At 41.1% G+C, this 13,170-nt stretch overlaps 1 protein-coding gene across 23 annotated transcripts in view; it reads right to left on the reverse strand.

The window, feature by feature from the left end:
- The window catches only part of LOC120113263 (uncharacterized protein At5g08430-like), a 42,835-nt gene that overhangs the window by 11,478 nt on the left and 18,187 nt on the right, over positions 1-13,170 (reverse strand). For 3 of the 23 annotated variants that reach the window (XR_016399060.1, XR_016399062.1, XR_016399061.1), the window contains exons 10-14: positions 12,420-12,464; positions 11,658-11,705; positions 9,404-9,535; positions 2,458-2,557; positions 582-629 (exon numbers count right to left, since the gene is read on the reverse strand). Coding sequence is in view for 17 of the 23 variants with exons in the window: in XM_089928638.1 (XP_089784764.1) it covers positions 2,658-2,830; positions 9,404-9,535; positions 11,658-11,705; positions 12,420-12,464 (398 nt within the window). In the remaining 6 variants the exon portion in view is untranslated. Of the gene's footprint in view, positions 1-581; positions 630-1,588; positions 1,662-2,457; positions 2,558-2,587; positions 2,831-9,403; positions 9,536-11,657; positions 11,706-12,419; positions 12,465-13,170 lie in introns of those variants that run through there. The other 20 variants (XM_088714913.2, XM_088714912.2, XM_039134195.3 and 17 more) reach the window with 14 other exon arrangements.

Consider the following 13,170-nt stretch of genomic DNA (forward strand, 5'->3'; position numbering starts at 1 on the left):
GAAGTTGGGGGGAAAAAAAGAGTGATGCCAAGAAGCAAAGACCACGTATTATCAGCAGCAAGAAAGACAATATTAGCTTGTAGAATCTCTAAGAATTAATCTTCTTCCCATCCCACCAGTCAGAAACTACATCTTAGGATTCACCATCAGCAGATGTTCATAAAGCAACAATGCAATGTTAAATTTCTTTCTCATAAGATATAAAAAGAGTTCATTGATGTATATTAAGTGGAAATCAGTAAGTTGTATCTTTTGAGAACACTAGATAACTGATGAGAGAAAATTATCTATACAAGAACAGTAACTTACAAAATCAAACTCATTAAATCCTGATGACATAAGTGTATATAACTAAGATGTAAAAACAACTGAATACCAAATTCAATAAAGTTAGAATGATCATAATTAAAATGTAGAAAATTCCAAATCAAAGGCATCAGGCATTTTAAAATGAAAAGATAGAACAACACTTTAAGACAAAATACCACAATGAAGAACCATAGCAAACATCGCATCAAACTAACCTACAATGATTCTAAATTGAACTTAGGAAAAAAAAAAACTCTTAAGAAATAGCAAACCTTCAGGTCTAACTTCCACAGAATTTTCATGCAAGGCAGCTTCATTATCTGTCAACACCCAAGCAATAGTTTAAAAAAGATAAAATTCTACTTCTTTTAGAGATATTAACATAAATATTAAAAAAAAATCATGCTTTTCTTTTCTTTCATTCAGTGAAGAGATTGAAATTTAATAACTAAAAGCATACCATTCAGATTACATGGAACCCCAACCACAAGCAAAGAGAAGGAAAGTCATAAAATATAAGGGTTACAATAAGATTTTCTTCACTCAATGCTCAATGAATCTCAGCATATTCTTTAAACAATCTGTCCTAGCAAGATTGGATTGCTGTCTAAGTTTGCCATTTCGATTACACCTCTAACCATCTAGGAAGCAACTTCAAATCGGATGCCATGTCAATATCAGAAATCAATACTCATCAGATACGTCAAAAATACATGCCAATAGTTATGTTAAGCATATTTTTTATTTTTTTTAAAAGAAAGTTCTATATACTTCATGCATTCACTCAAGGTACTTCCATGATACCTCCAAGAAAGAGAGGGAAGCTTTTCTTTCTTTTTATAGTGTAAACCTTCAATGAATGGATGATTTTGGATTCTGTTATGTTGACATTAAAGTGTGGAGGGTTTATTGATTTCAAAGCTGACTAAATGATGAGTTTGTGGAAGTTTATAAAATTGTATGAAGTACGGACTATGTCATTTTGTTACCCTGCTTTGCTTGATGGAGTTTATGAAATTTTTCAAGATTTTTCGCATCAACATATCATTATTTTGTTATATTCATGGCCATATTTCATGTATAACATCGTAGCGAATTACTCTTGAGAGGAGATGCACTGATTAAGCAGTACATAGTTAGATTCATATGATATTGATGTAGGTAGAAATTTAATCCATTTGATTTGGCATTGGCAATATGATATTTCAACCACTTTAGGTTCATGATATTACTGATATCATAAGTGGCTAAAAAAGCTGATCTAGTATAGGTTAACAACCTAAACCTTTAGCTTCCTCTGTCAGGACTTCCACATCAGCAACAGGTGCACCTACTTATCATATTACAATCACCTACGACAAACTCCATTCCATAAATAAGTTGATGAATAGAACAAGAATAGAAATCAGAAAATATCACCAGAATGTCACCAGAAAAATAGATGCTAATTTGAAGATTTCAATACAGGGAAAGCCACAAAAAAAGTGCTTTAAGAAAGAAAAAAATTGAGTGACATGGACAAAAGCAAGGAGAGAAAGAAAGATTAGTCTGTCCAGAAACAAGCTGAAATATTAATGGTAAGAGAACAATAAGAGCAAGCAAAGGATTTTTTTCAGGAAGTTCAGAAAAAGTGATGAATGAAGTTTTCTCCTTAATCAGAATTCAGAAACAACTATTTCAAAAATCTCAAACCAAAAGACTGTACATTATTATCAGTGGAAAAGGGGAATTTTATTTTCAGAAACTTCAACATTTCATATTCTTCCCACTATAGCAATTGGGAACTACATTTTTGGACAGGCCATCAGCAAAAACCATAAATGCAGCAGCATAAAGTTAAATGTCATTCTCAAGATGAAAAAAGTATGCTAAGTGGAAATCAACAAAATAAATTAGCTCTCTAGGACAGTACATAGCAAAAGAACATGAAGGGCTTCCGTTAAGATCCAGCAGTATTATGAGATCATCTGGTGACCAGAAAGCAAATAAGCATGTATTTGTGATATGCCCATGAATAAAAATTAATTTAGAGTGAGCAACACAATAAAATAAAAGGTTACCACAAGCAATGATTATACCATCCTAATTAGGAATAATTACATAAAATTATTTCATACTATGTTGAATTAAATATATAAATTGGCACACCTTCAGATTTTTCTTCTGCAGCATCTTCATGGAAAGCAGCTACATTCCCTGCTACACCAGTGCAGTGATTCAGACAATTTTTCTTCAAGCTGTTTGTCCTCTTTTCGTAGCATATATAGCAATCAAGAGAGTGAAACATAATAATCAAATGTAGCTACCATAGATGGAAGCTTAAGAATTGGCAAATACATGGTCATCTATTAAAGAATTAGGATTGCAAGAGTTCTGCATATAGTACAAAGGTGCTGTTTAATCAACACTGGCTTATACAAGAAAAAATACTTAACCAGGTCAAACAGTCTGGTAGCTTCTCCAATCTTCATAGCTGCTTGACCTTGAGAGGCAATGCCCAAGCAGAAAAGAGGAAAAATGTCTGGACAAGTATTAGGTACATGTCTTTAAGAATAAACATGCTATACAAAATTGCACCAATTATTTTGGAACTAAACTTATAGCCACGAGCAAAGTAGCGGGAACAAGTGATAGAATGAATATTTAGAACCAAGGATTGCCGAACCGGACTGAACCATCCGGTTCGGCCCGTATCAAGCCCACCCAGTAGGAAACCGGATTGGTTCGGCCTATGGAGTCGGTTCCGGCCCCGAACCGGCTGAAACTAGTTCCGAACAGACTGGAACTGGCCGAAAAAGGTCCGAACTGGTTTCATTCGAAACAGGGGCCGGAGGGGGCCTTTTTATTTTTGAGGTTTTTAAGTGAAAGTTGGCAAATTGCTGATCCCTCTTCTACGGCTCCCTCTGCACGGAGGCTCCCCAGCCAGCCAGCCTCAACCATTCTCTCTTCCTCTCCCTCTCCCTCCCTCCCCCACTCTCTCTTCCTCTCTTTTCTTCAACTTCTTCGGCGCCGGTCTCATTTTCGTCGCCGAAACCGTCCCGGTCCGCAGCCGGTATGGCTCGGGATACCCCAAACCAGGCAGTTCAGGATGGTTCTGCCGACCTTGCTGACGTATCTATGTGCCGAAAATGCCCACAGAAGGTTCGGCAGCTGACGAAGAAATACTTTGCTGATTTCAAAGCAAAGGAGAGAGTTTCCAAAGGAAAGGCGGAGGTGGACCGCCAAGCGGCAAGGCCACCTTCCTATCACTCTAGAGAGTTAGAGAAGACGTCCGCTCCGGATAACAAGGAGGCACAGATCCAGGCTGCCATGTAGGCGAGTGTAGATGATCAATGGCAGCAGGATGAGGTGGCCAGGCATAAGGCTCGATTTGGGCTTTCATACTATGAGTCAGGTTCCGGTTCTACGAGCAGAAGGACCTCCTTAGTCAGGGAGGCCATTAACAGAGGCGGCAGTTGTATTACATCTATGCTGGAGGCTTTTGGTAGCAAAAAAAAGTCATTCAGACAGATTTCACCTTTAGCAGCAATCCATTCTTTAGATCCACATACCTTTCCTAGCAGAGATTCAAAGCAGTAGAAGGTTGACGCAATGCTGAAGAAGAATAAGAAGAAGGATATGCGGCGAGCTATTAGATCCTGATTTCATTTCAGCCACATTCCAACAAATATGGTAGACAAGATGTGCTATAGGGCTATCATTTCCGCTATACAGGCTGTCGGCCCCAATGTAAATCCTTCAGGCCCAAAGAACATCTATAGTGAGCTTCTTGACAGTAATAAGGAGGAGCTAGAGAAATAGATTGTCTCATACAAGAGCAAGTGACCCACATATGGACTGACGGTGGTGTGTGATGGTTGGACCGGTCCTACCAAGTAGATTATTATCAACTTTCTGACATATTGTGATATAAAGACTTTCTTTCACAAGTCAGATGCTGCTGATCAGGTGTATGATGCCACGTACATCCTCAAACTAATGGAGGAGGTGATTGATCAGATAGGAGAGTCATCGCCACTCGATGAGATTTTAGAAATCGGTATGTATGTTGCATTTTAAATATATGTAATTGATTATATTATTTTATATTTTTTACCTCACTACTTGATTTGAAGATATTTTATGTAGCTTCTTGTAGCACGCAACATCTTACTAACCATTTTATGATTTGTATCATTTTAAAACAATAAGAGGGATCATTTAGGTTAAACCAGGATCATAGAAACATCAAAAAACATCAAAAAAAATCAAATTAGACTTAAAATCATTAAAAAAGTTCAAAAAGATTGACTACCAATTAAATCAACTTGAAAAACTCAAAAAAAATGAGTGTGCCGACATAGAAACATCAAAAAAATATCAAATTAGACTTAAAATCATTGAAAAAGTTCAAAAAAGTTGATTACCAATTAAATCAACTTGAAAAACTCAAAAAAAAAATGAGTATGCCAGTATGCCTTACCGTACCGTGTGTCGGTACGATACCAAACCAGTACCATACCAACTCGTCCGCCGACTGGTACAGGTCCCGATATCGGTTCAGCGGACCTTGTTTAGAACGCAAAATCTAAGAGAATCAACTATCATTTTAGACCAAAAAGGGTAATACAAAGACTAATCTTTCTTAAGAAATAGATGAAAAGATGTAGGGTATAGAAAGGATTCCATGAATGGTCGCTATCAACTTCAACAAAGCACAAGATAGAGTAACATAGAGAAGTAGCTCTCAGTAGCAGGTGAATTTTAAGTCATGTTGTGGTTACAACAAGGGCCAAAGCTAGCCTGAATCGCTTAAGGTGAACTTATCTGGAAGATGTGCTTTGGTGTATCTAATTTGTGGATGATAAGAGGACAAGGTTAGATGTGAAATTGGAACTATGAGCAGGAATCTTAAAAGATAAGGTGTAAAAAAACAATAGGAACTCTTGCTTGCTCTCTCCACATATTTGCCCCCTCTGACTTAAGCATCGGAGGGCCGGCGCCGGGGAGCCCGGCCACCGGCTTTTTTGTAGGACAGGACAGGACAGGGCGCACTCCTCTTCGCTCTCACACTCACCCCCCAGAGGACGCAGCCGGCCGGCGCACCGCCGTCCGCCCTTCCGGCAGCGGAGCTCCTCCTCCCCTGGCTCCGTGGCGGCCCCTGGGTCCAATTTCCAGCAACAGTTGGCGCTAGAAGGAGGGCACCGAGTCGCTGCCATGAAGCTAAGAAGCAAAGGGGCTTCCAACGCCTCCCGACGTCCTCCACCCAGTCCTGAACATTCTGCCCAAAACTCGCCGCCTCCGGCCGAGTCAACCCCTCAAGTTCGGCCGGAGCAGTTTGATGCCCTGGTGCAACAAGTGCAAGCCTTGGCTACCGCCGTCCAAAGCTTGCAACCCAGGGGCATCCCAACGGCACCACCTCCTCCGGCTCCAGTTCAACCAGAGCCTCCTACAAGCGGACTTCCCCTTCGAGGTCAGGACTCTCAAGTCCAGGCCTCCCTCTGGAGAGAGCACCCAGTCAGAGGCCACGGAGGCTGGCCACAGCCTTCAGAAGCTGAGTCGGTTCCAGGGCAACCTGCGCCCGAACGAACCGCTGCAGCAATCCTCCAGAATGACGAACTCGACAAGAAGGTCGAGAAGCTGGAGCGCCAAATCCAGGCACTCCACAGAAGAAAACCAGGACGTGATGGCGACTTCGAGTTCACTACGAAGTCACCCTTCTCCCCGGAGATTGAAGATGAACCGGTTCCACTACGGTTCAAGATGCCCCAGGTGGAGCCTTACAACGGCAAGGCTGATCCCCTCGACCACCTGGAAAGCTACCGGGTCTTAATGGCCCTACAAGGAGCCTCGAAGGCTATGATGTGCAAAGCTTTTCCGGCGACACTCCGAGGACCAGCCCGGCTGTGGTTTACCGGGCTGAAGCCGAGTACTGTCTCCTCCTTTGAGCAGCTCGGCAGACAATTTGCTGGCAATTTTGCCGCCAGCCAGCCCCAGCGGCGGACATCGGACTCCCTCCTTGATATCAAACAGAAGGAGGGAGAATCCTTCAAGGAGTATTTGGACCGGTTTACCGCCGCAACATGGGAGGTCCGGGAGCTTGACCAGTCAATCGCCATGTCAGCACTAAAGATTGGAGCCCGGTCTTACAGGTTCCTCTTCTCGATCGAGAAGAATTTCCCTGCGGACCTCACCGAAATGTTCGCTCGGGCGCGGAAGTATGCCAAGGCTGAGGAAGCCGTGGCTGTTAGGCGGGGCGGGACCGAGCAGAACCCCAAGAAGAGATATGTGGAGAAAATAAAGAGAATATTGTGTTCAATTGTGTCTGTGCTGTTTCTTTTTTTCCTCCTCCTCATTGGGAAGAGAACCCATTGCAAGAGGAAAAGAAATCCAAAAAGAAGGGGGACCTGAGGAAGATGCCGGAAAAAAGGAACTTCGGTCTGAGGAAGACTGGAAGAAGAAAAGCTGGAAGCAGAAGGCAATAGGAAGGGGACGGAGGGCCAGGGGAGAGTTTATATAAACCTCCCCAACGGCCCCGATCGGCAAAAAGAAAAGCCGCACCCCGTTGAGATGACCACACGTGTCGGTCCAAAAGACAGAACGACGCATTTAATTAGGGCTAGCGCTTCGGACGCCGAAGCGCCCCATCGGATCGTGCGGCCCCATCATGAGCCCACGACGCGAGGACGCTTCGCAAAAGGTGTCCCAATAATGAGGCTTTTCGGGAAAGAAGAGACGCCGCCTATTAAAGGCACCTCGAGGCGTCCGATAATTCAAAATGCGCAATAAATTAAAATTTTTGGAATCCGTAATGACCCAACTAAAGCTACTTCCCGCGCTCCAACTGGCAGCCAACTGGAACTCGGAAGTCGGGGGGTAGTGTTGGGGGAAAAACCCCAAGTCATACCGCCGCGGAGGCGCTCGGCCAAAGAGCACCGACCGGAAAGGCGCTCGGCCAAAGAGCGCCGACCAGAAAGATGCTCGGTCAAAGAGTGCCGACCAGGAAGGCGCTCGACTGAAGGGCGCCGACCAGAGAGAGCGCCAAGAAGAGGCGCCCAACCAAAATAAATGAGTAGGAGCGCTCGGCTAGAAAGAGCCGACCAGAGGACGCCGACCAGAGAAGCGCTCGACTAGAAAGCGCTGACCAGAGACAAAAAGCGCCAAATAGAGGCGCTCGGCTAGAAGGTGCTCGCCCGAAGGGTGCCGACCAGAAGTACTAGAAGTGACCCCGCCATAGGGCGCCCCGTCGGGCGACCGGCTCGGCTCGGCACCCCTGCCGAGCCAATGCCTTAACCAAATGTTCAACTTTCGCCTAACCCTCTAAGCCTGAGGGACCTGACAAACTCCACTACAACTTGCCGCTATCTCCAAGCCATCAAGGCATAAAGATCTCCGCAGGTATTCGGCACGACCTGCCATTAATGCATGAGACCCCCTCAAGTCTTTGATGCACTCAGTCATTTAATGAACACGGCTCAAGGCGATCTCCGGATCACTGAACCATCAAAGCGTATGGCTCTCCCTGACTGCCGGTTCACTCGGTAATAAATGCACTTACCATCCACGGACCCCAGGCCCACCACGGCCGGCGGTTCAACCACTCCAACAGGTCCGATCGACCGTGACAACTCCCTGGTTCCGGTCTGATTCGGCCTTATTCTCCACTACGCCATTAATGGGCCAAATCGTGCCCAATTATTACAAAAGAGAACAAACTCCCTGTCACCTCCCAGGCAGCATAAAATCCTTCTATAAAAGGGAGCCTGGGAGGAAAGAAAGGGAGGAGGAGGAGGAAAAAAAGAAACAGCACAGACACAATTGAACACAATATTCTCTTTATTTTCTCCACATATCTCTTCTTGGCTCTCTTGCTTGCTCTCTCCACATATTTGCCCCCTCTGACTTAAGCATCGGAGGGCCGGCGCCGGGGAGCCCGGCCACCGGCTTTTTTGCAGGACAGGACAGGACAGGGCGCACTCCTCTTCGCTCTCACACTCACCCCCCAGGAGGACGCAGCCAGCCGGCGCACCGCCGTCCGCCCTCCCGGCAGCGGAGCTCCTCCTCCCCTGGCTCCGTGGCGGCCCCCGGGTCCAATTTCCAGCAACAGGAACATATATGAAATGTAATGGATACGTAAAAAACTGAAACTGAGAGCCCAACAAACATGATACGAAGGATTTAAGTGTTGTTCGCATGGAACATGCTGGCCAAAGGCCAGCAAGGAACATGTTGTGCCGTGCTAACATACATGCAGTGCTATGCCAAAACACCCATTCCATGCTAGTATCAACCCAGCACACATGCCAATACTGGCCCAACATGGGCCAGCACTTGAAACCCTGCATGAGACCAAGAAAAACCATACTATGGTGACTTTGATATATTGGAAAGGGAAGACGCGGGGGGGGGGGGGGGGGGGGGGGGGGGGCAATGATTGAAGTGATATGGAGATTACAAATGAAATTAGCTCAAAAGCAGACAGAAAGCTTCACAAATCACAAGTGTTTCTAGAGAAGTTTAGACGAGCAATGATGAGGTCTTCTTCTAAATCAAAAGAAATAGTTTTTAAATCTTGAACCAAAAGCTTATGCACAACATTGTACCGTTTGAACCTTCAGAAGTTAACCTTCCTCAATCACATCTACTGGCAACTACATTTAATGATCAAACCTCACCAGAGGTCTTAAAGGTTTAAAAAGTGGCAATGCAACAGTTAAATGCCATTTCCAAAAATCAAGATAAAGCATACAATTAAAAAAGAAAAAAGAAAACAAATTCTGTAAGGATATTAATATGATGATTCTCTATAGATAACAAAAGAATATGAGAGATTTATAAGACAAAAGGCTACCACACAATCGGGGGAATAAGCAAAAGCGAATGTAATTATGATCCAAAAGTCATAGAATAAAATGTTTAATGAAGCTAGATCAATGTGAACTGAAAACCCAAAATGGCTTACAAAGCAGCAGCAGCAGTAGCAGCAACAACAAGACATACTTTAAAAAATAGGTTCTGCTTCTAGAAGGGTTTACAGTTAATCACACCCAAGATCATTATGCTAGTTACAAATGTTTCAAATTGAAATTATTTAAAAATATATAAATAAGCAAACCTTCAGGTTGTCCTTCCACAGCATTCTCATGGGAATCAGCTCCATTCCCTGCTACACCAGAGCAAAAGTTTAAATATCTGCAAATTCTCCCTTTATTTTCAACTTTTTGGGAATGATGATGATGTTCATCTTCTATAGGCAGCATATATTGCAATCAAGAGATCAAGACAAAAAATCCAAAGCAGAGTTAGACAATAGCATTGGATGGAAACTTAACAGGTAGCAGGTCAAGATAATCCAATAAGCTTTTTAGGCAAGATTTGCATACCATGGCATATGCATTCTTTGATAAAAAAAACTGTCCTATCAATTCTAGATGGCTGTCTAAGTTTGCAAGCCTGACTGCTTCAACTCTGGCAGACATTTCATCCTCAGAGGAGATGCCTAAGCCAAGCAGTTACAAAAATAGAACCATGGTATATACACCTAGACTGAAGTTTTATTTATACATTTTAGCCTTGCATTTGCAAAGCCAAGTACACCCAGTTTTTAGTTCATACAACAGAACCAGATTATAATGCACATAATAACGTTTTAAAAATTAAAGAAACAAGTATATTTTGATGAACCTTTAGCGTATCATAGTGGGACTTCCTCATGAGCGACATAACTTATAATAATATTTAAAACTTTTCAAGCCAAAATCCATTGCATATGAAAAATTGACAAACAAGCTACCGATATCATAGATCAATAAATACAATAATACTAAAAAAAGAAATATCAAGACAACATCACTCAATAAATATATGTAAAATTTATACTATCATTAAAAAAATCTTTTTTTGAGGAAACAGAGGAAAGAAAGCAATCAGAAATGTTTAACAGATGCACAAAACTAAAAACAGGGAAAGAAGTGAAAGGACTACCACGTAATGAAGTTAAAAAATGGGCAATGGATGAAAACCTAAAGAAACAAAAAAATGAAGGATGAGTTCAGACAGCAGGTGAACAAAGTATTCCCCTGATTCAAAAGCAATAGTTTCAACAATCTTGGAGCTAAGGAAAGGACGGGAAAAGGAACTTCCCCCTTATTCCTAGAGGAATCAAGGAAGTCTCTCAAGTTTATCTGCGAAGTATCCAGACCTTTAGCTTCCTGTGCTGGGGCTTCCACAGTAGCCACATGCAGACCTTCTAATTATATACAACAGTTATTTAACCTGAATCCACTGCTTATTCTATCTGATAAACCAAGTGATCTTTTCAAAAAAATAAAAAATAAAAACAAAATATTATAGAACAAAAAAATCAAAAATGTCAGAAGAAAACATAATCAAAATTTGGGCCACAAAAAGCTTTCTTAGTTTAGGGATATAAAAAGAAATGTGTTTGAAAGCAGAAACTCTCAAATGATAAATGATCAGGGCTAAAGAAGGAAGAGAAGAAAAGAATATATGTGAACACAAATGCAAGTTGAAAATTGAATGAAGAATCAGTAATTTACTGGATGATGAATGAAGCTAGATAGAGAGGAGTTGCAGATGACGCGTTCACGAAAAACTTGAGAAAAAGAATACAAAAAAAAACTTTCTCCTATATCAGTAGTTTAGAAAATCTGTGGCCAAGTTATCATCAGAGGAAACAAAAAGAAAATAAGGTGACAGGAACATCCAGGACCCTTCAGTATTTTATCTTTTTCCAATCCCACCAACAAGTGCTTCTATATTTCAGGATTAACCATCGGTAGTGGTTTAAAACCAAGAATGGTGAGCGAATAGTAAAGTGTCATTCTCAAGATGATACAGAAAATCCCAAAATGTTTACAAGTGCAAACTATAAGCGGACAAAGAAGACTGGAAAAAGAGAATGATTTATGAGCAAAGGAACAAACCAAGGTTTGCAATACTGGTATATACCACCCGTACAGGCATACTACACCATACCAATAACAAACCGATACTCGGTATGTGCGGCATACCCAGTCGGTATGCTGAACCAACCCTACATCGAGCGTACCAACACTATACCAATATAGCACCGATACGGTGTCTGATACCGAGATTGCGAACCTTAAAACAAACATTCAACACCGCACAATCCGCTGACTAAGCACCCTAAAGTAATTAAGATAGGAAGAGCTTATTAAAATATAGAAAGCAAAGATGCAAAGTGTTGAGATCAGATAAATCTTACAAAGAAAAACAAGAGCAGCAGCTTGAAACAGGTTATGGAAGATATTAATTCCATCTTGCATAACTAGCAATTGTTACTTACAAAGAATTCAAAAAAAATTCAAATACACGTATAAGCATACCTTCAGATCTTCCTTCAGCAGCATTTTCACAAGAGAACGCTCCATTCCCTGCTATACCACTACAACAGTTTAAAACATGTGCATTTTTTCCTTTTTAGAAAATCATTACCAAGACTCCAAGAGTTGAAGGGTGCTATTGGATGTATTGTAACAAAAATAATATTTTTTAATTTTGGGTATGTCTTAAAATTAAAATTGTAATTTATACAACTGAGTTTTTGTTTTCTTCAAAAGAACTGACAAGTTCATAATTTTTTCCTCCATCTCACATTGCATTTTTCTGTCCGTAATTGTGCCTTTAAGCAATCAAAGGGTTCCTTACTTCTTCTTCATGCCTCTTTTTCTTTTGAGAGGCAGCATGTATTGCAATTAAGATGTGAACAAAAATTGCAAAGCATGTTTCTGTTAGATGGAAATGTAACACCTACAAGTCGAGAGGCAATTTATTCAACATAGGATTATAATAAGTTTCTTCAGACCATCCCCATATCCATCTTTTGATCAAATCAGTTCCATCAAGATTGAAAGAATTTCCTTCTAAGATCCACAGGCTAGTTGTTTCTCCAATCCTGATGGTCATTTTATCACGTTGAGATACCCAAGCAATGCAATTTCCAAGGGATTTTCATCTAGATTGGAGCTTTTTATATAAAATCTGGACATCAAAGTCCCAATCTACTCCAACCTATTTTTAATTCAATAAACTAAAAATTTAAATAAACTGTAATGGGCCAAGAAAGAAACTGGATAAGGAGAACAAACATTTAGCTTCCTCTGGCAGGGCTTCCATGATGGCAATGTTTCCACCTGCCAATCATATTAACAGCTACTTAAGACAAAACCATAATAACAGTTGATATGAGAGTGTCACAGGAATCACACATGCAGACATCAACACATACATCCAAAACTTGGACTTCCATAACATTCTTACTAATGCATGAAAAAGAAATGAATGTCTTTAAGAAAATAATTAGAAGTTATCAAATGATAAATGATTAAAGCTAAAGGACAGAGAAAGAGAAAGACTAATGTTTAAGTAAGCAAGCTGGACAAATGAAATTTCTTCCTATATTTTTAACCAGTGTTTTGAGAAATCTTAAAGCATTATCATTTTGAAATATCAGTATCTCAATTTGAGCATCTCACACCTCTGCATCATATCATCTTCTCTTTCCAGCAATGTTCCAAATTTTCAGGGTAACCACAATAAAACTATAAACTGCCAAAAACCTTGAATCCTTCGAGTCTCAATTTCAAAGTATAATGAGTAGTTTTTAATTGATATGGACTCCCTTCAAGACTCCACATTTGGCCTTCTGCAGTATCACAGTTTGGTTTAAAACCCATCATAATTTAGTAGGACAACAATCGGGTCAACTTGCTACTCAAAACAACCTTGTTAACCTTCAAGACCTGTAACATCAATAAACTTGCTGTGCAGTTGCTTTAATAGGGGCCGGCTGCTCATATATTACATGGTAAACTCTATAACCAAACTACAGATGGGGAG

This window comes from Phoenix dactylifera, chromosome 2 (assembly GCF_051530095.1).
Source record: "Phoenix dactylifera cultivar Ajwa chromosome 2, Ajwa_hap1_PhDact_Kaust_v1.1, whole genome shotgun sequence".
Classification (NCBI taxonomy): domain Eukaryota; kingdom Viridiplantae; phylum Streptophyta; class Magnoliopsida; order Arecales; family Arecaceae; genus Phoenix; species Phoenix dactylifera.